Below are 27,980 nucleotides of genomic sequence, written 5' to 3'. Positions count from 1 at the left end.
ATTTGTACCATAACATATGGTTAAGTGTGATTGCATCCATTACAAGAGGGATGGGGAACCTCAGGCCTGGAAGTCAAGTCCAGCCCTCCTGAGGTCCCCAGACGGCCACGCCCTCTTCTCCCAATGAATCGTTTGGTGGTTTCCTGGCTTTTGTGCAGTCAATTGCTTCTCCTAGGGTTTAGTTACTGGCAGCAAGAGCTTTGAACTACAACAGGCTGTTGATGTTGTTGTTTTGTGTTTTGGGGCCCACTCTCTCTGCCTTCAGTCCTGCCCAATATTGGAACAGGCCTCCAAGAGCTTTTCTAAAACTGAACTTGACCCTCGGGCTATAAGAGGTTCCCCATACCTTCATTACCAGGTGGCAGCCATTTGGAAAGTGAAGAGGAGGGATTCACACCCCCATCTACTAAGGGTGCTTCCCGACAAGGCTTTTATAGCACCATCACCCTGCCTCAGTCACAGAATTTTACGGGGCGGTGGGGGGGAGGACACTGTCGTCTTCCACTTGTAACCCTCCTGTTTTTTTCTCACCCATTCTTCTTTCTTTTCTTTTATCACAGTAAACCCATTAAGGAGAATAAGATGGAATTGCTCTATAATTAATGCCTTCTGATCGTTAATGATAGAAGCCCTTCATCTGGAAGAACCCTCATACCAACTCGAATCTGACTAACACTAGGGCTAATTCTATATTTATATCAAAGATTTCGGGAAAACCAACAAAGTTAGGCAACCTACTTCTCAAAACTTTCAAGTGTCCTATTATGTCTTCAACATACCATAGCAACAAACATGTTTAGAAAAGCTTTGTTTTAAAATTCTAGCCCTTTTTTTCTGGACTGGAATTTTTCCAGAGCTTTTGTTACAATCTTTGGAGATAGATAGGTGTAAGTTTATTAAAGGTACCAGACCAAACATTAAATGAAAAGTTAACTTGCAAGTTAACTTGCTCACTAAGATTTTTTTTTTTAAAAAAATGAAAAATAGCCTTAGAAGGCTGAAGATTTGAGTGGACCAGTGGCATGGGGAAGGAATGCATATATCCCTTTTCCTGTGGGACATTTTTCCAAATCAAAATTGTATGCACCCCAACTTCTTTTTCCCCCATAGTGGAAAAAGTATAGGTACCCCTTCTCCCACTTCAGGGGCAAAGCAGCAAAGAGGACTTTGAACAGGAAAAACAGCCAGTGGGAAAGAGTTAGGCACACTTCCCCAACATTCTTTACTAAAGATCACAGCCCTCCAAAGTCGCTTTTCATTTTTTTAAAAAAAATGCCAGCAGAAATTTACATATAATTTGCATTTAATGTCTAGTTTGGCACTAAGCTGTTTTTTTGGTGGTGAAGCTGTATTGTCTTAACATGGACAAAGATAACTTTAATTGATTCACATTTCATGAAGTGGGGACATAATTTTGTTCAGGGTTCCTGCACAATGAACAAAAATTGTCAAACCTAAAGCAACCTATAATATTGCAAAAGAAAAGCAGAAGTTAAGTCAGTGCCAATGATATGCTGGGTCTGACTTGCACTGAAAAAAACTATTCATGTGTATCCAGTGTGGTATGAGAGCTATAAATTCATGCAAGGTCCCAGCTCGCCTTCCATAAAAAGAAAAGTAATAATGCTTCTTTACATAGAAGAGAAGTATTTACCTTGCAATTGCCACAATATACTGCTCATATAATGAAACCACGGAAAGGTAATCTGGTGCTCCCTCCCATGAGCCCCACACACTAGTGCCAATGATCAGGGATTATAGAAATTGTAGTCCAAAACATCTGGAGGGCACCAGGTTGCCTACCCCTGATTCACACCATTCACAGGACCACTTTTCCCCCTCAAGTAACTGCTGAGTGTAGGCATTTACACAAGGCATTTATTGAGCACTCATGTGGCGCAGAGTGGTAAGCGGCAGTTACTGCAGCCAAAACTCTCCCCACGGCCTGAGTTCGATCCCAGCAGAAGCTGGTTCTCAGGCAGCCGGCTCAGGTCGACTCAGCCTTCCATCCTTCTGAGGTCGGTAAAATGAGTACCCAGCTAGCTGGGGGAAAGGTAACTGCGACTGGGGAAGGCAATGGCAAACCACCCCGCTACAAAGTCTGCCAAGAAAACGTCAGCGAAAGTAGGCGTCCCTCTAGGAGTCAGCAATGACTCAAGTGCTTGCATGAGAGGTTCCTTTCTTTTTTTTCATTTCCTACTCAGAGTTGTTTACAGGTGCTTTAGACGGTGTTGTGATTCTCCAAATTTGCTTCTGTTTTAAAACTGGACTTTTGGCGAGGTTTTTTTTTTTTTTTTAAGAGCAGGAAAATGCAGCATTTAATGATGAAAACAAAAGAAAACACAATTTCCTCTTGTGTGTTCATGCTATTTTGCTATACCACAGCACCACCTAAAGGTTATGTAGTGGAAAAGAAGGAAAGAAAATGCACCTTGTGTAGTGCTCAGATCTCTATTCTGTGTCGAAACGGAAAGCAGATACAGCGAATTGACAGCCAATTAACAGCCTCCTGTAGAAAAGTTCTCAATCATTGCAACTGACTTTCTGACAATCATATCATAAAGTAGGTAGTTCTATATCCATACATAGCTGTAAATAACCTATTTGATGTATAAATAAAATAAAATAAATAAAATAAAATAACAACCGACTCATGGTGAAACACCTGGAGAATACTAGAGGTCAGTGCCTGGGCAGCTGGATAATACTGATATGGACCAAGACACAGGTCATGATGAACATCGATCAGGGTGAAACAGATGCTTTGCTGACCTGAGGCATTTGATCTAATGTAAAAAAATATCTGCATTGGGGTGAAAATTGGTGGGAAGAAGTGGAAAAAGAAATTATTTCCATCTTGTTTGTATCCCACTAGCATAATTTGTTCCATGTCACAGGGACTCTCCCTCCCACAAAGTATTCAAACCTAGTAACATTGTACAACCAGTTAAGTCCAGTCTTGTCCTCAGACTGAGATACAGTGGTTTGCCCAAGGTAAGTGAGTTCATAACCAAGGTAAGATATGAATCAAGAACATCTTAGTTTTCAACTTCCACTGTTAGCTATTGTACTACACCATCTCCAGATTGGGGAGGGCACCTGATTGGAGAAGGCTGATCTACAGTGAGTAATAACAGCCTGCCTCAAGGTTTTGAGAAGCAGGTACCACTCTGGGATAAAGCTGATTTAGGCTGCCATCCTAGACACACCTGGGGCATGGGTACACGAAGGGTTTGCCCCGGGGTTGCTTCGCAGTAGCGCCATGTCATCTACATGACGTAGCCGCCATTGCAAAGCCATCCGGGGGCAAACCCTGGAAACTCCGCTCCAAAAAAGTTGGGGCACACTTTTTTGGCAGTGGAGGCAGCCCTGTGGCTCTAAAAAGGTTTTTTAAAAAAGCGGGGGAGAAGAGGAACAGTGCCGTTTCTCCCCCCTTTTTTAATTTTATGATTTCTATCTGCGGAGATCTGCAGAAACAAATAATAAAAATAAATGCAGGCGGGTGGGGAGGAACGGGCAGCCAGAGGAAGGAGACGCTGTTCTCCAGTCCCTCTTGCATCCTCCTCTGGCTGCCTCGTTCCTTCCCCCCATTTTTATTTTTAATTATATGAATCTGCAGAGCTCCGCAGATAGAGCTTATAAAATTAAAACAAAAAGGGGGGAATGGGCAGCCAGAGGGAGGAGACATGTTCAGCCTCTCGCATCCTCCTCTGCTGCCTCGTACCTTTCCCCCCATTTTTTTCTTATATGAATCTGCGGAGCTCTGCAGATAGAGCTCATTAAAAAAAAATTAAAAAGGGGGAGGAATGGCCCCGTTCCTCCCCCCCCCCCAAACTTTTAAAAAAAACTTTTCAAAAATCGCACTTGCCTTCCTTCCAGTGCAGGTGCCGGGAAGGAAGGCAAGTGCGGGTGCAAGGTGCCTGGTGGTGCCAAAGCACCTCCATAAAGAAGAGGGCCAGGACATAAATCCCATTGAACTCAGTAGGGGTTATTTCTGAGTCAACACATAGGATTACACTGTTACTTTCAAGTTACTTTCATCAAGTCACAAAAACTACAACATATATAAGGCCTATATATAACAGGTTTGTTACTAGTCTCTCACCTGTTACCCCCTGGTGAGTAAGAACAGACTCTAAACAAGACACTTTAGAAAAGCTGTGGGTTTTTCTCCCCCTTTCAGGCTGTAATAATTAACATATAGACATGTTGGCAAGCAGGGTCAACAAAATATTTGGGGGGGCTAAGTTCAAGAAATGCTGTCTATCACCCACCTCTAGTAAGAATCCACCTTCTGGCATGGCAGGTTCCTTGGGTAAGCCAACTTCTTTTATTCCCTGGCCTGCTTGCTTTCTCAAATGCTTCTCTTGAACAGCTGTTAGGAAGAATGAAACGTATATATTTAACGTCACTAGCAATGTCAAAAAAAACCGAAATGTTATTTTAATGGGTTGGATCCAGGTTTAGACACATGTAACTGGGCTGGCAGAAGTGGACTTCCTTGTCCCCTTCCTTGTCCCCTCCAGCCCCCTGAAAATGCTATACAAAGGGATGGGGGTCCCACTGAATGGGTAGAAAGAGTCATCTTCCATGAGCAGAGCTCTTCCATCAACAAAAGGCAGATCCTGGATCCAAGCCAAGGCATTTTGGGACCCTATTCCAGGAGTATTATTTTTCCTTTGTTATACTGTCTATAGTATCACTGGTGTCTCTGTGATTAGTTTAAAGGCTCACATTTTTTAAGTTTTAGATTTGAGGTATAAAGCACACTGGGGCAGGGGGGAATACTGCAAAGTGTGCAAGGTGTTTTCTTTAGAATCTGAAAAACACTGCAATCAAAAATAGAAAATATATTAAGACAAAAGAAGATAGTCTTTCCAAAGAACACACTGTAAATATTGACCCAGCCTTGCCTTTGCATGCTCAGTTATCCCTTTTCAGTTAACTGTAATGCAAAATCTCGTGTTTTCATGAAAATACAGATAAAATGTTCTAATTTATCCATTTTTCTGCAACATCCAACATCTAGGGTTAACCTTGTTAAAAAGAGAAATGCCCGAATCCTGACACATGGATTCCTCAGCTACGAAATGGCCAACACTGCGATGAGACTGTCCTGATGATGTTCAGCTTTGCATCCTAGGGACAGTACTATCAGTGTTAATCCTCCATTTTATGTGAGTGTTGGGGCAGGGAGGGAAATCAGTGCTGACATTTGCAACTGGAAGCAAGATTTTTTTTAAAAGGATATATATCCAGTGGAATATATATATCCTTTTTCTTGTTGAAAGGATATGTATATACAATGTTTATAGCATATTCCTTTGAATGGCTGATTCTAAGGCAGTTCTTTGGACCCAGGCCCATGTGTTTTGTACCAAACAGTACAGCTAGTGGCAGTTGAGTTAGCTTAACCTACCTCTTATGTCAGCCACCCACATCCTGTGCACCAGGAATATTGCCAGGCAAAAGATTCAGGGCCCAGGCCCATAGGATAGAAATCTGCGAATCCTAATTTATATCTATACATGAAAATTTATAAATAATTACTGGGGTTTATTTAAATCTCACAGGACAATGCTAACCAATTAATTTCTCATCCAAATATTCTCAAATAAAAATTTCCAGTTAATTTATACCCTATCCCAGTTCATCTCAAACCAATGGGAAATGTCCCCCCGCAAGCTTTTTTGCCATGCAGGGGAAGATTTGGGGGGTTAGGTTGGGGTGTATTGCTGCCTATGTGACAATTATGCTCGGAAAATGCTTTCATTGGTACCAATGGACACTCAGCGCTCTGTAGAATAGTTCCAGGGCCCTGGGAAATAGTTCCAGAGCCTTGGGAAATAGATTTGGGGTTGGGGCGCCATGAGCCCATGCCTAGCAATGCCCTTGCTAAGTACCATCACAGCTTTTTCTCCACGTGCATCAGAAAAATGGATGCACACAAAACAACCTTCCTTCTTTCATGCTTGGCAATTCAATTTGATACCAATGGCAAGAAATCTGCACCACCTCATATATTCCAAATGTGCACAAAGTATAAAAGAAGGACAATGGTGCCTATCAGTGGATGATATACCAACTGCCAGCAATAAAAACAAGTCTTTTCTCTCCCCTACCTACTGCGCTATTCTCAATCTGCTTTTCCTTTGAACGTTTTCCCTTTGAACTTTTAAAGGCAGAGCACATGACATTTACTTAAGGTGCGGAATTCAGCAAACTACGCAGTCTTTACTACCTTTTAAATCTTTCTGTCTTGCCCCTTAAAAGAAAGAAGAAGCATGAAATGACTTGTAGCCTCCCATTAGAATTTCATGTTTCCCATGAGGTTTCTTCAAACAAGCAACTCCAAGCATTTTGTTGGCTGTTCTGTTTTTTTGACAGCTTGCGTGATTAGCGCTCATAGACATATCTTCTCTGCATATGAGCAAGTGCTGGGCATGGAGCCACTCGCTCAGTTAAAATCTCCACCCATTGCTTCCTTCCCCTCCTCCCCCAGCTGAGGTTTCTTCTCTTTTTTTTGTGAGAGAAACACCAGGGGGAGAACACGCCTTTGGTATAAAAGAATAGTGCTAAGTAACGAGGGCTTCGCTGTCACGCAATGAGAACCGACTGTCAATCTTTCCATGCAACTGACAGTGGCCTGGCTCTTGTTTAAGCCATTGCGTGCGAACATACAACCCACATTCCCCTATGAAATTCTTCATAACAACAGCTGTTAAATATTGATGACGCCTGGTGAGCGCTGAACGTTCTTCATGAAGGTTAAGCCTTCATGTAATGGAACCTAATTTTGTATTTTTATCTGCTTTCCGAAATATTCTTCTGTTTCCAAGCAATGAAAACCAGAAAATAATTTATTAGAGGGGAAAAGGGGAAATTGGCAAGTTAAGAGCGTATCACTGTCAAGCAAACTTTTTTCTTGCATGAAAGCCTAGAAGCCACCCCCCCACCCAAACTAAGTAGGTTAGTTGTATTTGTGAGGATTTTCTATATGCTGGATCTATAAAACTTTGCAAAAACTGTAGTGCAGTTTTCACAGAGGAATACTTAGAATGAGAATGGAATAATGAATACAACAAAAATAGTAAAAAAAATATTATTGCAGTTTTGGCTTTACTAGCTGTTTAATAAATATCTAAATAACAGTACAATCCTATATATACATCTATCCAGAAATAAGACCCACTGAGTTCAATGGGACTTATTCCCAGGAAAGTGTATATAAAATTGCAGCCTGAATGAAATAAACAGCTGCCATTCTGCTGAAAAGGGATTTTGTGTGAAGTTCAATATGTTGAGGGAGACATGCCAATGTTTGCAATCTGTACGAAGCTACTTCCCACAACTTGCTGAGATCTTCATATACCAGAGGATAATTTCTGTTAACTCTCATTAAGATAAAATGCCAACAAAAAGCAGCCTGCATATACACACGCAGAAACCCCTCAGTGGAGACTCACAGGGGTCCTTCTCCGTGAGCCCCTGCCAAAGGAAGTGAGGTAGGTGGCTACTATGAGGAGGGCTTTCTCTGCTGTGGCACCCTGGCTGTGGAACGAGCCCCCAGAGAGGTTCGCCTGGCGCCTATACTGTACTCTTTCCGTCGCCAGCTGAAGACCTTTTTATTTTCTCAGTATTTTAACACCTAATTTAACTTAAATTTAAACCTCGTTTTAATTCCGTATTTTAATCTATATCAATTTTTGCTGTGTGGTTTTATCCTGGTTGTGCTTTTTATATTGTATTTTGTATTTGTGTTTTTAGATTGTTGGTTGTTTTTATGCTCTTCATGGTCTTAATTTTTGTGAACCGCCCAGAGAGCTTTGGCTATTGGGCGGTATAAAAATGTAATAAATAAATAAATAAATTTCTGTTTTTAAGGCAGAAGAAGGAGATCATGAAAATCCTGCAGTCCTATATTTTGGACTCTAATGTAATTATAAGAACTAAACACACAACAAGAAGCATTTATAAAGCGAGAATCCTAACATAATATAGGCCTGTCATCCAAATGGTGGTGTTGACATGTGAGATAATAGCATGTATCATTATCTTGAAAACTCTGAAATATTAAATTTGTCCTCCAAAACAGCCAAGGCTGACTTTATTCGTCACATGATGAAAGCTACTGATCCCGCTATTTAGTCCTTCCACCCAGATCAATGGCTGACTTCAGCTTTTAAGTATAGGAGGATTGCAAGGCCATTGTTGGATCAAAGATCCACCTTCTGAGCCAAAACTTTCCATGTAGCTTGGGCTGCTGGAACATGGGCCCTCAGGTCTAAACAATGCTATTGCTGATGCTGGTGTAATGATGTGGCTTACAGACAGAACTATATATCAGGAAGGCCCCAATTTAAGTTTCACCTTTGCCATAAGACCTTAGGTAAGCCATTCCCAGCCTCAGTCCCATATCTCCAACATGGAAGATAATAATAATACTGACCTAACTTACAGAATATATCTATTGGTCTATCCAGCCAAGTACTATCTACTTTAGCCTTACTCAGTCTGGTGCCTTCCAGATGATTTGGGCCATAATTTACAGAATTCCTGAACATTGACCATGCTAGCTGGAGCTGATGGGAATTGAAGCTGGGGAAGGCTCTCCAAATCTCAGACTGAGAACTTTTCCAACCCTGATTTTTTTTTTAAAAAAAAAATGCTAAGTTTTTCTGATGAGTTACACGGGGCTGTCTTGATGTCGTTTTTGCCTGGGGGTAGCTCTGAATCTGGTTTTATGATGCAGCCAAGGATTCGAAGCCAACCCGGGGCAGAGGCAAAGATGTGTGACTGAAAAGTCCAGGATTTACCATGACTTTTCCAGCCAGTGCAAGGTCAGCCACTCTGGGGGCATTCCCGGGAGGAAGGTGACCATGGTGACCATTGGTCACCAGAAGCTGGGGGAGGGGGTGGACCAGAAAGCCAAATGGCCACTGGAAAGCCCCCCACCATCTCTGGTGTGGGGAGAAAGGTTTCCTTTTTGAAGAGGAGCCTTTTGTGTTTTACAGAGAGTAAAAGGGAAAGCCAGGGAGGGACGGGGTGGGTGGGGGGAGCCGTAAACCCTGCACTCACTCTTTGGCATGGGGATTACCCAGCGTAACCTTGGAGGAGTGAAAGGATGGGGTTCTGGGGGGAAGTGACGCCATCAAGACAGCCCCCAGTTAAATCCAGGTAACCCTTTGTTCCTCCCAACAGATAATTAGCACTATCAAAACTGATAATGCCAATAATTTTAGGCCGCATGCACGTGCATAAACACACTACATCACACTGGGATTATGGGAGATGTTTGGGTTAATGGCTTTGTTTTTAATGAAGTGCTTTGGATTTTCCAAACAAAGCTAAACTCTCCAAACATTGAGAGTTTTTTAACCCTGCCGTCTATATAAATATTCTTCTCACTTGACATGCAAAATACTAGGAAGAGGAATATAAACAGAAGCAGGTTTTATAGAAAATGTTCTAGAATTATGGGTCAATAAGAAGACATATCTAATTAGATGATTATCTTCCTCAAAAAAAAATTCCATTCATGGCTGACCTGAACAGAAAGGTCAGGATTACAGCAAAGACATTTTCTCTTAGCAAGGCAGAAAGACAGAGACAGCAGCTCATTTACACATTACTGGTCTATCATGCATCAGATCTCTGTTCCTCAGATCAAATGATCACTTTCATAACCACTTTTTTGAGGTTGCAACTAAGCCTGCTACAGTCACGCAATCCCTGGGCAGCTATAGTTCACTATAACAACCCAGGCCTTGAAATATTTAAAGAAGCAGCTTCTTTCCCCGCTCTCCTGTTTTCACGCTGATATAAAGATGAAAAATACTGGGGCACTTGAAATAGGTGTTAAAATTGTCACATTTGTTTAGAAGGGTATCCAGACAGGGGTTTGGGGATTTAACAAATACTACTACGAATAAAGAAAAATATAATTATATGAATTAGGAATGCTCTTAGAGAAACTGAACTTGAAATCTTCTAAAAGTTACTAAAGGCTGGGGGTTTATTTATTTACATGAAATCTGACAGCATGGATGCAAATGTCCACGATAAAGATTGGTGAGAAAACATGATTGCAAAGATGGGAGATGGAGGACCAGTGGCGGCAGGAGAACCTGAAGTATGGAAACGTTTGCGTGGCGAGAGGGGAGGATGAGAGACAATGGAGGGGAAGGTAATGGAGACACCATCAGGGATACCTTAATACCCTCCAACACTTCACAGATGAGAACGAGGACACTTTTGTGTATGAGTACTATCACCTGTGTGAGCCAGAAGACTGATCTGGGAACGGAGAGACACATAAGAACATAATAAGTGCCCTGAGGCTGGATCAGACCAAGGGTTCATCTAGTCCAGCACTCTGTTCACACAGTGGCCAACTAGCCATTGGGCAGGGACCAACAAAGCAGGACATGGTGCAACTGGACCCTCCCACCCATGTTCCCCAGCAACTGGTGCACACAGGCTTACTGCCTCGAATACTGGAGATAGCACACAACTATCAGGGTTAGTAGCCATTGATAGCCTTCTCCTCCAGGAATTTGTTTAATCCCCTTTTAAAGCCATCCAAATTGGTGGCCATCACTGTATCTTGTGGAAGTGAATTCCATAGTTTAACTACGCACTGTGTGAAGAAGCACTTCCTTTTATCTGTCCTGAATCTCCCACCAATCAGCTTCATGGGATGACCCTGGGTTCTACTATTACGAGAGAGGGAGAAAAAGGTCACCCTTTCCACTTTTTCCACACCATGCATAATTTTGTACATCTCTATCATGTCTCTTCTTACTCACCTTTTTTCTAAGCTAAACAATCCCAGATGTTGTAACTTTTCTACACAAGGGAGTTGCTCCAGTCTCTATCATTTTAGTTGCCCTGTTCTGCACTATTCCTAATAATATATTTTTTTAAGTGAGGTGACCAGAACTGTGCACAGTATTCTAAATGTGGTCACAACCATAGATTTGTATAAGGGCACTATGAACTTGGTAGTTTCATTCTCAATTGCTTTCCTAATTATGCCTAACATGGAGTTTTCCTTTTTCACAGCAACCACACAATGGGTTGACATTTTCATCAAGCTGTCATCAAAACCCCAAGATCTCTTCCTTGGTAAGATCCCACCAGGTTATACTTGAATTTGGGATGTTTTGCCCCAATGTGCATCACTTGCATACACTGAACTACATCAGCCATTTTGATGCCCACTCTCCCAGTTTGGAGAGATTCTTTTGGAGCTCCTCACAATCTCTTTTCATTGTAACCACACTAAATAATTTTGTGTGATCAGCAAACCTGGCCAGTTCATTGCTCCCTTCTAATTCCAGATGAATAAATTGAAAAGTGTTAGTCCGAATACAGATCCCTGTGGAACCCCAGTGTTTACATCCCTCCATTGGAAGAATTTACTATTTATTTCTACTCTCTGCTTTTTGTTCTTTAACCAGTTACTGATCTATGAGAGGACCTCTCTTATTCCATGACTGGTAAGCTTGCTCAGAAGTCTTTGGTGAGGGACTTTGGGCTTCATCACACAGGGGGAAATCGCTTTTCTTTACCATCGCTTCTCCATCCCTGCTTCTATGTGGCCCATTCAGGGGCTGCTTTGATTGCACTCTTTTTTCTGTACACAGAAGGAGATCACAGCACATTCAGGTGTGTATTTTTTGGGCAGATTTTTTGGGGTCTATTTTGCAATGGGAAAACGAGTGGAAGGCGTGGGAGGCGTGCAGGAGATGGACGACATCATATAAAGGACATGCGCACATCCGTAAGTGGGCAGTAGGAAGCATGCAATAAAATGCTCGTCTGATGAACCTCTTTGTCAAAAGCTTTTGGAAGTCCAAGTAAACAAGGTCTACCACATAACCCCTGTCCACATGCATACTGAAACTCTCAAAGAACTCTGAAAGGCTAGTGAGACAGGACTTAACTTTGCAGAAACCATGTTGTTTCTTTTTCAGCAGGGCTTGTACTTCTATATTCTCACTAATTTTATCTTTAATATTGCTTTCAACCAATTTACCCAGAACAGACATTAAGCTAATTGGCCTGTAATTTACCAGATCTCCACTGGGTCTCTTTTTAAAAACTGATGTTACATTGTCCATTCCCCAGTCCTCTGGTACAGAGGCTGATCTTAGGGACATGCTGTATTATTTTGTTAGAAGATCATCAATTTCATATTTGAGGTTTTTAAGAACTCTATGATGGATACCATTTGGGCCCAGTGATTTATTAACTTTCAATTCATCAATAAGGTCGATAACTTCACCTTTTGTCACCACTATTTCCCTCAATTCCTCAGACTCCCTTCCTGAAAACATCAGTTCAGGCACATGTATGTGTCCTATATCTTCTGCAGTGAAGACCATCCATACTCTTGGTGTAAGTCATCCACCAAGGCAACCAAGGTAGCTTCTGTCCCAAACCCAGAATTGATGCATGTTTTCCTCAGTCCTGTTCCAATGGGCCAGGCGATGTGCTGTTGGTGGGCAGCAGTCACTTGTATGCTAAACATCCAGTACTGGGACATAAGGAAGGAGGAAACTGCTGTAGCTCAGTGCATTCTGGGAAACAAGGTGAAAGTCACACTTGTTGGGGGGTGGGAGGGATGCTCATCAGTGCAAACAGATTTATGGCCTCCTGGTAAGTAGCCCCCAAAGTTCCCTAAGCACCTTCAGCTACCAAGTTATACCCAAAGCAGAAAAAGAAGGTCATTCTGCACATCCAAAGCACATGCTTGAAACAGTACCCTTGCCAGAAGGGGTGAGCACAGGGTCTGATCAGAAATAGCCCCTGAAGAAACTGCTAGTTAAGCATTTCCACACAGTTGTATGTTTAAATCACTGTCACATCAAACACACAGTGTGCAAGAGAATACTCAAAAGCAGAACTATCCCCCCCCCCCCCCCCGGCAATATTGAGGATGGGAAACACACTGCTATTTTCCAGCTTACAAGTGTGAGGTAAAAGAAGTGGGGTTTTCCCTATGCTGTGGGTTTTACTGCTGCACAATTCATAGCAATCAAAGAAACATTCAAGCAGTGGGAAGGCCTGAATAGTGCTTTCCCACACTTGCCCAACTCTCTCAGGGAAGCTCAACACAGCAAACACATTGACTGCTCATACACCAGATTTCTCCTTGCCATAAAGCAGGCAAGCATTTATACACGTCATTAAACACCTGGGTGTACATGCAGTGTGCAAACATTTCACTGGGCCAGGATCTTCAGATGTGTGCACCACTGCTTATTTTGTCCACATTTAGCGTGTGCGCTGCCAGAACCATTGGGGTTCATGGATTGGACATGTCTGCTGCCTAAAGTATAGAGCTGCTCTAGTCAGTAGGCAAACTATTTTGCAATGGAGTTCTCCAATCAAACCGGTGTACAAAATGTGTATATTAGGGAAAAGGGCACACAAAAATGCTTAAATAAGTGAAAACTTTTTTTAAAAAAATAATTATTTTAGGAACATGCCTGGCAAAATACGTGCATATTAAGCAAAATTGCATTACAAATGCATACATTAGGAGAAACGGACACTAAAATGTGTACCAATTTTCACTCAGACCTAAAATTTTTTTATCAAAGTTCGGGAATAACCAAATGCACAACAGGAAAAAATAAGAACCTTAAAGAAACTAAAAATCTACAGATTCATCCATGCCTAATAAGCTGCCAAATTTAAAGTATTTTAAAAAATGCTGGGTCTGTATTCTCAGAACATTATCAAGGGAGGAAAGGGGGGTAATGCTTAGTTTTTAAAAAGAGGTGTTACTATATATTTGTTTCTTTGAATAACCAGTACAGCCACAAATGGAAGAGATAGTGCTAAATGGGCATGGTTTTAAGAACAGAGAGACAAGGCTATGCCAGCAGTACCTGGGAGAGACTATTTCTACTTCCATCACTGCTCTCTGTTATTGCTAGTATGGGTATACAGTAACAAAAAGCCTAGCGTATTCTTGATATTACTGCTCCTACAGTGGGAAAACTTGGCTGCAAACTCTGTGTGTGTGTGTCCTTTCACAAAATTGCCAGAATGATTTCCTTGACTTCAGGAAGGCAATATTGAAAAATATCCCAATGACGTTTTAAAAGCATGCTCATTTCTATTTGAACTAGTTCCAACTATATTGAAACAAATTTCTAAAAGGAACGATTATCATTTTAGAAAACAGTCTGAAGTACCCTATTTCTTCGATTCTAAGACGCACTTTTTTCCCCATATAAGAATCGCGGGTGCATCTCAGGGTGTTTTTTTTTCTGTTGGTGGTACTGAAATTAGTGTGCGTCTTACAATCGATGGCAACTTACAATCGAAGAAATACGGTACTTGCACCTGTATTGTATAAAAAGCTATGCCTGCTGCTACAGCATTTTGATATTAGGAGCAATTACAGGGAGGACACCTAGTGGCAGTCATACATCGTTACATCATTACATCATTTGGCAGTAGAAGTAAACCAAGCGCTACAGATGCAGCTCCCAGCCTCATCTGAAACTTTATTTGAAAAGAGGATGGACACATGAAAATAATAACGAGTTTAAAAACTGAAAACTTAGTTTAATGAATCTTTTTGCTTGCACTGTTTACATCCAGACCGTTACAAGTCTCACTTTTTTAAACTGGCCCTAGATGTTATGCAGGGGCAAAATTCAGTAGTCTGAAAGCTTCATCAGACAAGCATTTTTATTGCACACTTGTTACTGGGTCCCTCTCACAACGTCATCGTCTGCCTCCCGTCCTTCTTGCCTTCTTCGTGCCACAAAAAAACACCCCGGTAAGTCCGACTTAAAATAAAAATGGAAGTTGCTGCTATCTCTTGCTGTGTGCAGGAGAAGCAGAGGGATCAAAACAGCCCATTGAATGGGCCACGTGGAAGATGTTTACTTCCTCTTTCAAAAGAGGAAATAATGAAGGACAAATGCCCTAGCGGAGAAGTGATGGTAAGGACACGAGGTTTTCCCGTGTGATGACATTCAGATGCAACCTCCTTACTTGTTCTTTTTAGATTTTGTGTACACGCAACACAGGGGAAGCAAATATTTCTTTGGAATACTCCTTCTTTGGGTACATCTTGATGAGGGGTTTGCCCTGAGGTGGATCTGGAGTGGTGGCAAGTCATCTACATGATGCAGCCGCCATCCTGAAGCCATCCAGGGACAAACCCCTGAAACTCCTCTTAAAAAAAGTCGGGCACTTACCCTGACTTTTTTTTGCTGCGGAGGTGTGTCACAGCCGATAGCGACCCGATTGGCCACCATCGGCTGGACAGGGAAGGGGGCAGACCTCCTGGAGCGCCAGGTCCCAGAGCCATGCGTCCCTCTCTTCCTCCCCCTCTGGCTGCCCCATTCCTTCCCCCCTGTTTTTTAAAAGTTTTTTTTTCCTGTAAATAGATTTTAAAAATGGGAGGGGGAAGAGGAACAGAGCCCGTTCCTTCCCCCCATTTTTTTATCTGTAAATGCAAGATAAAATGGGCCCCATTCCTCTCTCTCCCCCCCTTTTAAATTTACAGATAAAAAAGGGGGGAGGAACAGGGCAGCCAGAGGGAGGTCAGAGGGAGGAGAGCTGGAGAAATAAATAAATAAATAATGGGGGGGAGAGGAACGGGTCTCCTGTGTTTTGTTTTGTTTTATCTGTAAATGAAGGGAGGTCAGAGGGAGGAGAGCTGGTTCGGGCACCACACGTCCCTCTCTTCCTCTCCCTCTGGCTGCCTCGTTCCTCCTCCCCCCACTCCATGCTCAGCACGGCGGCAGCGACGGAAATTCCACACTCGCGCTCCTTCCTGTGCAGATGCTGGGAAGGAGCGCAAATGTAGGACCCTGAGGCTTCACGGCACCAACGCACCACCGTCAAAATAAGGCCGGTGTTTCATTTACAGGCGTCTATGGCATTCTTCCTTCTCCTGCTTCATCTAACAATGGGGTTACGTTTCTTTTCCTCAACACTTCTGAATAAAAGTTACATTCATAGTGAGCATGTTTAATCCTATCAACACTATCCAACCTTTCTATCAAAATTGCCGTTCCAGTTAGTATTAATCTATGTTCATCCAAAGCTTCTCTTAATTTCAACCAAGGGGTAGGGAACCTGTGGCTTTCCAGATGATGTTGGACTCCAGCTCCCATCATTTCTAACCACTGGTCATGTAGCTGGGGCTGATGAGAGTTGAAGTCAAGCAACATCTGGAGAGCACCAGGCTGGGGAAGACTGGTCTACTGTGCTTCCCCAAGGTCTTTGGCTGAGGTCTTTCGCAGCCCTGTTAGCAGAGATATTTTTAAATTTATGTCAAAGAAGTAGAAAAACTGGATTTCAGATGCATTTGTTTAAAATCCTTCAGCCCCTAACTAGCTGTGATTGTGTTAGATTCCTATCTTTAAATGTGGATTTGCCTCCAGCAAAGTGGGAATTTTAAGAAGCATGTTGGTGACTCAAGCTTTGTCCCACCCATTATCCATCAACATTTCCCAAGCCTGGCTCATGGCCAGTATTAGAGCCTGGCTTTTATCAAACTGCCCAGGAAGCTGAGCTGTGGGCAGAGGGAAGGCTTAGCTCCATCCAATTATATATGCCCCTTTGGCTCTAAAAATCAGCCACCCCGCCCCCATTTCTACTTTATGAACAGCTGGGATAGAACCTTATTTAAGTCAGGCCTACCGTTGTAAAGTCTATTTACAAGTCTATTTCCTGCACTCAACATCCAAGGTCCTCCTCCGGGTGCCTACTCTGAAGGAAGCTCGGCGGATGGCAACAAGAGAGAGGGCCTTTTCTGTGGTGGCCCCCCAATTGTGGAACAATCTCCCTGATTAGGCCTGCCTGGTGCCGACGTTGTTATCTTTTTGGCGCCAGGTCAAGACTTTTCTCTTATCCCAGGCATTTAGCAATATGTAATAAGCATTGGGTTTGTTTTTATATGTTTTTGTGGTTTGAAATTGTATGTTTTTGTGATTTAAAAATTTTGTATATTATTTTAAAGTGTTTTTATCCTATGTAAACCACCCAGAGAGCCTCAGCTATGGGGCGGTATACAAATGTAAATAATAATAATAATAATAATAATAATAATAATAATAATAATCTCTTACGGCAAAATCAGACATGATGTGGGAAATGGATAATTGGACCTCCCAATGTCTTTTTTCTAAGAAAACCACCAATTTGGTGTCACACTGTGGTGCTTTGGGAGCATGACCCTTCCACCCAACCTCACAGCTAGTAGCTGCTGGGAGGGGAGAGTATTTGGGCTTTTCTACATAAGGCTTTTAACCCGCCACTTTATAGAGGCTTCTGGATTCTTTGTGGGATTAAGATCTGCTTTTTTTTACATTTTTTACATTTTTTCCTCCGCCTTTCTGTATGTTCTATTACACAAGCACTAGATAGTGCTGTGGTATAGCAGAATTGTGGAAATACAGCAGGGTTTCATGCTGCCATTCAGGATATACCAGACAGTTTTTGTTAGAAACCCCCCCACTAAATTAGTTGAAAAGCACAAGAGAGGCCCTGGACGATGGACAATGTCATGTAAAGCACTCACAAACTACCATGAGTGAGGAATCACAGGTGCGCAATAAATGCCTCATGTAGAAAGGTTCTTTAAGTCAGGAAAATAGTGCAGTGTTTTGTACTTTCTTCTTTTAATCCTTTCTCAGCAGTGCTGAGAAATTCCCTTCCCTTCCACAGCCTTTCTAATGCAACAAAGATTGACTTTGTATCCTACATCTAATTTTAAACCTACCATAGTGGTATTATACTTATGTGATTGCTTTCCAACAATATTGGTGTTTTGTATATTTATAGATACACACACATGCACATATATGCAGATGTGTGTGTGTGTATACGTTTTCTCTAAGATTGTTAGGAAATAGGGCTGGCAATTTTTCAGGAAAAACTAGTTTAATGGAAAGTTTGAGCAAACACCGCCTTAAAACAGAATTAATAACTGCCTGCTCTAAACTAGAAATGGCTAAAAGCTGGCATACTAATGAAATAAATGGTGAATAATTTAGTAGAGTGGCCAATTGATTGAAGAAATGGCAGCTGATGACTTTATTGTGATGCTTTGTACACCATTTTGCAGGCTTTTGGCAACCTAAAAATATAAGCATAACTAAAGTGAATGTCTACAGAAGACTGAAACAAGGAGGTAGTATATAGTGCTGCTTCTATTATCACGAGCAGTTGCTGCTGTGCGTCCCCAGTCCTGTGCATGATCAGCTTCGGCTGATTCGCCAGCTGCGCCCCTTCCTAGAGCTGGAAGACCTAAAGACGGTAGTGCATGCGCTGGTAACTTGGGAGGCTCAACTTCTGCAATGCACTCTACATAAGGCTACCTTCCTTTGTGCCTAGTTTGGAAACTTCAATTAGTTCAAAATATGGCAGTCAGGTTGGTCACTGGTACACCTAGAGGGGACCATATTACACCAGCTTTAAAATCTCTTCACTGGCTGCCAATTAGTTTCCAGGCGAAGTATAAAGTGCTGGTTATTACCTTTAAAGTCCTACATGGTTTGGGTCCAGGCTACCTGCGGGATTGCCTTCTCCCATACAATCCGCCCCACACACTCAGGTCCTCTGGGAAGAATCTATTTCAGTCTGCCAAAATTAGATTAACAAGTATTACCCAAAGGGCCTTATCTTCTGCTGCTCCCAGACTGTGGAATGGCCTGCCAGAGGAGACTCCTCAACTTAACAGTCTTTTAGCATTTAAGGAAGCTATAAAGACTGATCTATTCTGGCAGGCCTATCCAGTGAATTATAGGATACTTTTAGGATGTTTTAATAATGTATACTATGTTTTTTAATTCAGTTTTATGTATTTATACTTTTTGTTGTTTTCTACCTTGATCCAAATGGAGAGGTGGGTAAGAAATAAATTTCATATTATTATTATTATTATTATTATTATTATTATTATTATTATTATTATTATTATTTGATTTGATTTATTACATTTATATACCGCCCCATAGCCGAAGCTCTCTGGGCAGTTTACAAAAGTTAAAAACAGTGAACATTTAAAAAGTATACAAAATTTAAAACCATCAAAAACATAAACAGTATAAAAACAACGGTATCCATTTAAAAAGTTTCCACGTAAAAGTGAAGACAAACTAAACTCTAGTATCCAGTTCCTTAGGAAGTGCAAGGAGGAAAAAAGACTTGCTATTGTAACCCAGCTTATTCTATACAAGGTTTCTGTTTGCTGAAGATTTCAGTGAAAGACGCCAACAGTGAAACATTCTCTTTACATCTCATATCGAGAGCATATAAAATCAGATTGCTAGACATTATTATGACTAATACTACTACTACCTAGACAGTTTTGTCTATCTTTATATGATTGCCATTTTCAATAGAATAGGGATATAAGGGTGTAGTAACAAAAATGCTGGAAAAAATACCTGTTAAGACGGAGAGCTTTAAAAATTAAATAGTATGGGGAGAGGACTAAAGTTGAAAAGGAGTGTACTAGTCACTGGAAAGGTTAACGAATAATGAGCTTGGATGTAGTTCATAAAGATTCAATTGAGCATCCACTAATTGTTCATGCTAGTTATGCATAACTGGCATTATTTTGTAAGCAGCAGGAGATAACTTTGTGCATACTGGTTTAATTACTTACATCTGACATGTAATGTTTTTACGCATAACTCATCCCTGGCATTATACAAGTTCTATTGCAAATATTTTCAGATGGTGAAATACCAAACATTTTGTTTACAAAATAAACTAAAATATTTCTAAATCTGCAAGATGCATCATGTACATAGATGCACACACATTTGATTTAGATTATACAACGTCCCAAAATGGCTAAAAATCATATAAAGCTCACTACAATATTGAAGTCTGTTTGTTCTGGAACAAAACCATCACCTTGGTTTTTAATACAACATCACTTAACATAAAAATAAGAAAAGCCCTATTAGATCAAGCATTCTCTTTCCACAGTGGCCCACCAGATGTTTGTGGGAAGCCCACAAGCAAGATATGAGTGCAACAGCACCCTTCCAACCATGTTCATCAGTAACTGGTATTGAGAGCTATACTGCCTCTGGTACTGAAGCTAATACATAGCCAACATGACTAGTAGCCATTGATAGCCTTATCCTCCATGAATTTGTCTAAAAGCTCCATCCAACGAGTGTTTTATTGCGCGCTCATTACTGGGCACTCACAGAGTTTGCTCAGGTCCCTCACATAACGTCGTCTGCCTCTCGAGCACCTTCTGCCCCTTCTGGCCTTCCTTGCATGACAAAAAAACCAACCCTCATTAAGTCAAAAAAAAATTTAATCTCGGAATCTCTGCTCTCTCCTGCTGTGAGCAGAAGCAGCGCCATTAGAACAGTGGACTCAATGGGCCTCGTGTTCATTGTGTACTTCCTCTAGTTAAACCAGTTAAGGAAAAGGAAAGGAACCTCTCGTGCAAGCACTGAGTCATTACTGACTCTTGGAGGGACGCCAGCTTTCGCGGACGTTTTCTTGGCAGGCCTTATAGTGGGGTGGTTTGCCGTTGCCTTCCCCGGCCGTTATTACCTTTCCCCCAGCTAGCTGGGTACTCATTTTACCGACCTCGGGAGGATGGAAGGCTGAGTCGACCAGAGCCGGCTGCCTTAAACCAGCTTCCACTGGGATCGAACTCAGGCCATGGGGAGAGTTTCGGCTGCAAAACAATATTAAAATAGCTATCACAGCATCTTGAAATTCTTAGGTCTAAAATTCATCTGGGTAGGCCTGCCAGAAAAGACTAGTCTTTACAGCTGTCTTATACTCAGAGAGAGGATTAAGTTGACAAATCTCCTCCGGCAGGCTATTCCACAATTGTCCCACTAGTATCTCTTACTAGTGGGACAATCTTTAAAGCTTTTCCTGCCCCCACCCATCTTTCTTCTCCTTGTGTTCCTGCTCTTTTCTCACACTGATTTTTAATGGGATTTGTGGGCAGGAAACACCCTTGCCCCCACAACACCCTCTTTCTTCCTCACTCAGTCTCACATGGCCCCTCGTCACTGCAGTCACTGAGGAAAGAGCAGTGGATGAAAGGAGATGGAGGAGAGAGACATGGGGAGTACGGATGGGAGCAGCAGCAAGGGGTCATTTTGCTGGGCGGTGTCATGCAAGGGCACTCCCAACACCACCACACACACATCCTTCTTCTCTCCTTTGTAATGTTTTTTTTTTTTTTTTGCGGTTAGCTTTGACTGTACAAGTACAGTGGAGTGGAGCTCTGAATTGTTATTTTTAAAACCTCTGCTGCTTCGCATCATCAGAGGTGCGCATTCTGTCAGCTAAGTCAAAAAGAAAGACCACAGGCAGCATTTTATTCCTCCTACTTCTACAGCAGTGGTTCCCAACTGGTGGTCCGCAGAACCCCCCCAGGGGGTCCGTGGCACCATTCACATATTCACCATTCATTTCTGGAGTCCACTGATGACGAATTCCTACAAGAAGTAAAATATAACATCACTGAGCACCTGCGTGATTTAGCGACTAGCTTCAGAGATTACTTCCCTGCACCTAATCATGAAAACTCATGGATAAGGAATCCTTTTGAATGTGGTGATGTACAACTAACAACTCTATCTGTGGAAGAGCAAGATGCACTTCTTGACGTGACTTGTGATAGTTCATTGAAATCATTTTTTAAAGAATATAGACTGGACCAATTCTGGGTGAAGGTTTTTCCTGATTATAAGAAGTTAGGTGAAAAAGCTTTGAAACATCTAGTTCCCTTTTGTTCCACATATCTTTGTGACAAACATTTTCGACATTTTGTTATATGAAGAACAAGCATAGAAATCGGCTTGATGTTGATCCAGATTTTAGATTAAAAGTAGGAAATATTGAACCAGATGTGGAAGGAATTGTTCGGGGTGGGTGGATGAAGAGGCATGATTTCTCCCATCACATTTAAGTTTAGTAGCTGCTAGACAAGTTATCATTTGTTCAATTGTAAACTAGACGTTAGTAAAATTAAATTCGTCTTTATATTCCTAACTAAATCATTGTCATTTTTGTGTGGTAATATCACAAATATCGCAACTTTTATGGTCTGTTTTTAGTATACCTAAAATCCTTTGCTTCTCCTGCAGTTAGAACGGAAGTGCACACTTGGCTCAAAATTTTCATTGAGCTATGCCCCATGACCCCAAGGTCCTTTTACTGGTCAGTTACCACCAGCTCAGACCTCATCAGCATATATGTGTTGCATCACCTTACACTTGCCTACACTGAACCACATTTGCCATTTTAATGCAATTTCCTCCAATTTGGAGATATCCTTTTAGAACCTTTCATTGCCCCTTTTTCTATTGGGTGTCAGCAAACCTGGGCACCTCAGTGCTCATCCCTTCCTCCAGATCATTTATGAAAAAGTTTAAAAGTACTGGTCCTGGTACATATTTATTTATTTACAATATTTATATACTGCTTCTTATCTAAAATAGATTCCGGAGGAGTGAACATAGGAATAAAACAGAAAAAAAGATAAAAAGATTAAAACAACATATCAAAATTGTTCAATTTAAAACAGAATACCAATAAAAATGGTGGCTGGTCCTATATATCCTTGGGAGTCCCCAGTTTACACCCCTCCATTGTGACAACGTACAATTCAATTACTACTCTCTGCTTTCTTTCTTTTTCTTTTTTACCAGTTACTGATCCATAAGAGGATCTCTCCTCTTATTCCATGACTGCTAAGTTTGGTCAAGAGTCTTTGGTGAGAGACTTTTTCAAAAGCCTTTGGAAAGTCCAAGTAAACAGTGTCTGCGATATCACCCTATCCATATGCTTGTTAATACTGTCAAAGAGTCCCAAAAGGTTAGTTTGGCAGAATGTACCTTCGTAGAAGCCATATTAATTCTTCTTCAGGCAGGCCTACCCTTGATAAAATGCTTGATAATTTTATCTTTAATAATGTTTTTCACCAATTTACCTGGAACAGATGTTAAGCTAACTGGCCTGTAATTTCCTGGATGTCCCCTATATTGCATTTTCAACATTGGTGTTATACTGGCCACTTTCTCATCCTCTGGTATAGAAATCAGTCTTAGGGACATGTTACATATTTTTGTTAGAAGATCAGCATTTTCACATTTCAGTTCTTCAAGAACTCTAGGATGGATACCATCTGAGCCTTGTGAGTTGTTTGTTTTCAATTTGTCAATAAGGTCTAGAACTTTATTGCTACTATTAGCTCTTCAGACTCCTTTCCTGAAAATATTTCTTCAGGCGTGGGTATCTGCCCTACAACTTCTGCAGTGACAACAGTCACAAGTAATTTATTCAGCTTATCTGCAATCTCCTTGTCCTCTTTTATTATTCCTTTAATTTCCTTGCCATCAAACAGTCTAACATCCTTAGCCAACATTCTGCTTTTGATGATTTTTTAATATTGTTGGTTGTTAATAGTTATTCTTATCAAAATTCCTTTTTGCATCTCCTTTTCCTTGCCTGTATTTATTTTTGTTTACCTACATATATAGTCCACGTTTGTGTTCTTTTTTGTTCTCCTGCATCTGCATTATCAGAACGAAACCTTCTTTTCTCTAATAGTTTCCTTGACACTGCTCATTAACTACAATGGTGACTGCTTGGACTTAGTGAAACCTTTCCTTATTTGCAAAATATATTCTAATTAAGCTTCTATTATTGAGGTTTTGAGTAACCATTAAGCATTCTGAAGAGAGTCGATCCACCTGATTTTCCATTTCCATTTCTTTTTTTTACCAATCCCCCCATATTTTTTTAGAACTGTCCTCTTTTGAACTCAAGTGTGACTGTGTTAAACTTCTTGGACAATTTTCCAAGTATGTATAGATTAAATTTGAAAGCACTTCGGTCAATGTTTCCAACTGTTTCAATAACACTCACATCTGTTAATAGGTCCTGCTTAGCATTAATTCAGAGTTGCCTTCCCTCTGGCTGATTCCATGACCAGCACAGTCATTTAGGGTATCAAGAAATGTTACCTCTTTATTATGACCAGGAACACATATTTATCCAGTCTATATGCCCTTTTTGTCATACAGAGTGACACCACCCTTCCTATAGAGCTTTTATCTAGAGACAATCATTTCCTACTGATTCTCTCAATTCTTCCAGGTTTCTCTTATGCCTGTTATATAGGTTGATCATGTGGAAAGGAGGACAGGGCTCCTGTATCTTTAACAGTTGCATAGAAAAGGGGATTTCAGCAGGTGTCATTTGTAGGCATGCAGCACCTGGTGGAATTCCCTCTTCGTCCCAATAGTTAAAGCTGCAGGAAACCTACCCTCTTTTGTTTCTGGTCCCTCTAGGCAGGGCTCCTGCAGCTTTAACCCTTGGGGTAAAGAGGTAATTTTACCAGGTGCTGCATGCATACAAATCTGACACCTGCTGAAATTCCCTTTTCAATACAACCGTTAAAGATACAGGGGCCCTGTCCTCCTTTTCATATGGTCACCCTATGTTATACCTATGTTTTCCATTAAAACCAAACACCCCAACTCTCATAATTTTGCTCAGGAACAATAGCAAAAATTGCTCAGAGACAATTCAACTTGCAAACAGTATTCCCTGTCCACCCCTCAGAAGAGAGAAGAGGATGAAGGAAACATATTAACTCCTGCTATCTTACCTTTTTTTTCTAGCTCCTGTAGGTCCCTTTCCCAATCTCTATCCTCATTACCTAGTGGAGGCTTCCATTGTTCAAGCATCTAATCCACAAGACTGCGCCCTAAATTGTATTTATGAGGGCTTAAAACTAATCTGGTAGAGCATAGTGTTCATATTTTCAAGATGGTATAGCAGCTAGGGTTAACTTAGTCTATCTGCTTTCACACTATAGCTATTTAAAATGGCTGCTGCCACTTTGGTCTCTGGGCCAGGGGTTGCCATGGCCTATTATATTACATCATAATAGGCTATGACACTGTCACACATAGCATAGCATGCTAAACAGCCAGGAAAAGAGTGGCAGTAGGCTATTTAAAATTTGTTCATTCATTTATAACATTTTTATACTGCCCTTCATCAAAACTGAATCCAGTGGAGTTAGATTACTCATGTTTCTCACACTAGATGAATATAACTGGATATAAAGATTAAAAAAACAGAGCAGTGAAGCCACAAATTCTTTGTTTATATTGTTTTAACCTTGTGTGAACTGCCCCTGGGGATCCCTTGGGACCAAAAGTGTCAAAATAAAAAATCAGAGTACTAGGGAGGAGGAGGAAATTTCTTTAATCTGGTCCTGGGTCTCTGAGCCAGGAGTCGCCATGGCCGCCTATTATATTACATCATAATAGGTTATGACACTATCACATATAGCACAGCATGCTAACCAGTTATGAAAAGAGAGGCAGTAGGCTATTTAAAATGTATTCCTTCCTTCATTCATAACATTTTATACTGCCCTTCATCAAAATTGATTCCAGGGCAGTTTACAAGGTTAAAAAATACCAATATATAAGCAGGAAAACAACTTCTCATATTATGGCAACATGTTGTTTGTAAAGTGGATGAAGGTAACTTTAATTTTCTTGCCATCAAAGTCCAACCACCTGCTTCTGAGGCAGGAAATCCCATCTCTCACTAGGTCCTGGATGCCATTTAGGATTAAATCCAGGGTGGCCTCCTTAGGGTCAATTCTACAACCAACAGTTCAGTAGCAATGTCAATTAGGGTATCTAGAAATTTACCTCTTTATTGTGACTTCTACTACATGTTGTGGGTTGTAGGGTGGGAATGAAATATGCTGGGTTCAGACAACATGCTAAACCGTGCTGCAACGTGGGGAATTATGCAAATAGCAGTCACACGCACAGAGGGAGAAGCTATGATAGCTGCTTCTCCCTACATGATCTTCCAAACCCAGTCTATGTGAAGTCAACTTAAGTCACCCATTACTACAACTTTCTTCTTTGGATATCTCCCTGATTACATTCTACATTTCAAGATGATTTTAAGTGTTTGGTTAGGGGGCTGACAGCATTTCCTTAGTACTAAATTAGTTTTAGGGCCAGGTTTTGGTACCCACAGTAATTCTGTGGAGGAGTCTGTCCCTTTTGAGTTTTTAAATTTTTATCCAGAGATGCCCATATCCCATTGGTTCTTTCCATTCCACCAGGTTTCTGTCACATCTGCATTCTCCTTTAAAACCAATCACTCCAGCTCCCCACAAGGTTGTAACTTGCAAGTAATGCCAAGGCACATTTGTTGTTGCTGATTTATCTGTATAATCAACACTGATAAGTAGCAATCAAAGTCTGGTGGCACGGCATCATTTTTCAAAAGTTGAAGATGCTTTGAAACAAAGAGTCTTGTGGCACTTTAAAGACTAACAAATTTATTATGGCACTACCTTTTGTGGACACTGACCACTTCATCAGATGCTCATGATGTGTACACTCATCTTACTTTCACCTCTAGTAAGCAGGTTTCTCAGGTTTTGGTGTTTCAAAAATTCTGCAAAGCCTTTTTGACTAGAAGTGACCGTGGATAAAACAAATGTGTGCACATATCCAGGGAAGTAAAGGCTCTCTCAAACCACTTTCAATTCTTTAGAAACAAACAAACAAACAATGCTACTCTGCTTAATTGTCTTTAAAATTTCAAGTGTGCCAGAGATTTGCCTTCAGGACCAGCATCTTCACCATCAGGTAAACGCACACAATGTTGGCCAACAACAGCATAGGGCTGTCTATATGACTTCTAAGCCCCGCGGTGGCTGCGCAGTGGAGCTGCGTTGGTTATACTATGCAGCTGGCAACGCACAACCACCACGGGGCTTTTGCACAAAGCTGCGCTTTTAAAAAGTCAGGGACTTGACCCAACTTTTTTCTTCAAAGTGAGGTCACCACAGGCCTTCTACCACGTGACCTTGTTCCGGGGCGGATGGCAACCCCTAACTGATCACTGGAAGCCAGGCAGAGGGCAGGCCCAGTGAGCCAAATGGCCACCAGAAAGCCCGCACGACCGCCTGCCACCACCCTGCAGCAGCAAAGCAGCAGTAAAGCAGCACTGTGAAGGAAGGGTCCCTGATTACCCGCTGCCACCCCACAGCAGCGAAACCACAGGGTTAAGTGGCAAAGCGGGGGCACCGTGGCACTGTGAAGGCAGGGCCCATGTAAGAGAGCAGAAGCTGACACAGTGCCACTAACACTGCCACCACTTGCGACATCTCATTTCCAGCTCCAGGGGCCGCTGATCTGAATACTGAAAATATGTTTGTTTGGGCTGGAGAGCCAGCAACAGAAAGAGAAATTGGGCCCACAGGCAAGAACAGGAACTGGGTTCTCACTCATGGGGTGAATCTCGGTCATGTTCTAACTGGACTACTGCAATACGCCTTACTTAGGGCTGCTTTTGAAAAGAGTTCAGAAACTTCAACAGGTGCAAAATGATGAACCAAAGATGTTAACTAGGCCTCCGTATTACTCCAAGTTTTGTTTGATTATCACAGACTCCTAGGCTATTCTGAGCCCAATTCAAACTAGTTACCACATTTAAAGCCCTAAACAATTTGGGACTAGGAAACCTAAAGATTCCCTTTTCTGACATGAACTTGCCATTAAGATCTTCAACAGAGTCCTTGCTCTGTTTCCCACAACAAACATAGAGGCAGTTACTGTATGGAACAGGGCCTTCACAGTCATGGCACCCAGGCTTTGGAACTCCCTATCCTCCAAAGCTCATCTGGGCCCTTCCTTATTAGCTTGTTATCATCCAACAAAGACTGTGCAATTTGAGAAGCTTTTGGTCTAAGATAGCTATCTCCTCCTACCCAGTCTGCTATATTTCTTTTTCTTTGCCACCACTGTTTCTTCTTCTTTTTGTACTGTGATTCCTGATTTTGTTTTATTGTGGTTGAATTCTTTTACTGTGAAATTTTTGTTTTTATTTTAATCTTATTTTGCGCTGTAATTTTTAATTAGCTTTAAGCTGTTTTTGGAGCCTTATAAAAAGTG

The 27,980-nt window shown here is 41.4% G+C and overlaps 1 protein-coding gene across 1 annotated transcript in view; it reads right to left on the bottom strand.

Annotated features, from left to right (window-relative positions):
• Nucleotides 1–27,980, bottom strand: part of AHRR (aryl hydrocarbon receptor repressor) — a 48,441-nt gene that overhangs the window by 15,541 nt on the left and 4,920 nt on the right. Inside the window, exon 3 of the mRNA XM_063116240.1 lies at nucleotides 4,275–4,375. Coding sequence (XP_062972310.1) covers nucleotides 4,275–4,375 — 101 coding nt within the window. The remainder of the gene's footprint in view (nucleotides 1–4,274; nucleotides 4,376–27,980) is intronic.

This window comes from Elgaria multicarinata, chromosome 1 (genome assembly GCF_023053635.1).
Source record: "Elgaria multicarinata webbii isolate HBS135686 ecotype San Diego chromosome 1, rElgMul1.1.pri, whole genome shotgun sequence".
Lineage (NCBI taxonomy): Eukaryota > Metazoa > Chordata > Lepidosauria > Squamata > Anguidae > Elgaria > Elgaria multicarinata.
The sequence above is the reverse complement of the archived record's forward strand: the minus strand, read 5'-3'. Positions and strand labels throughout refer to the sequence as shown.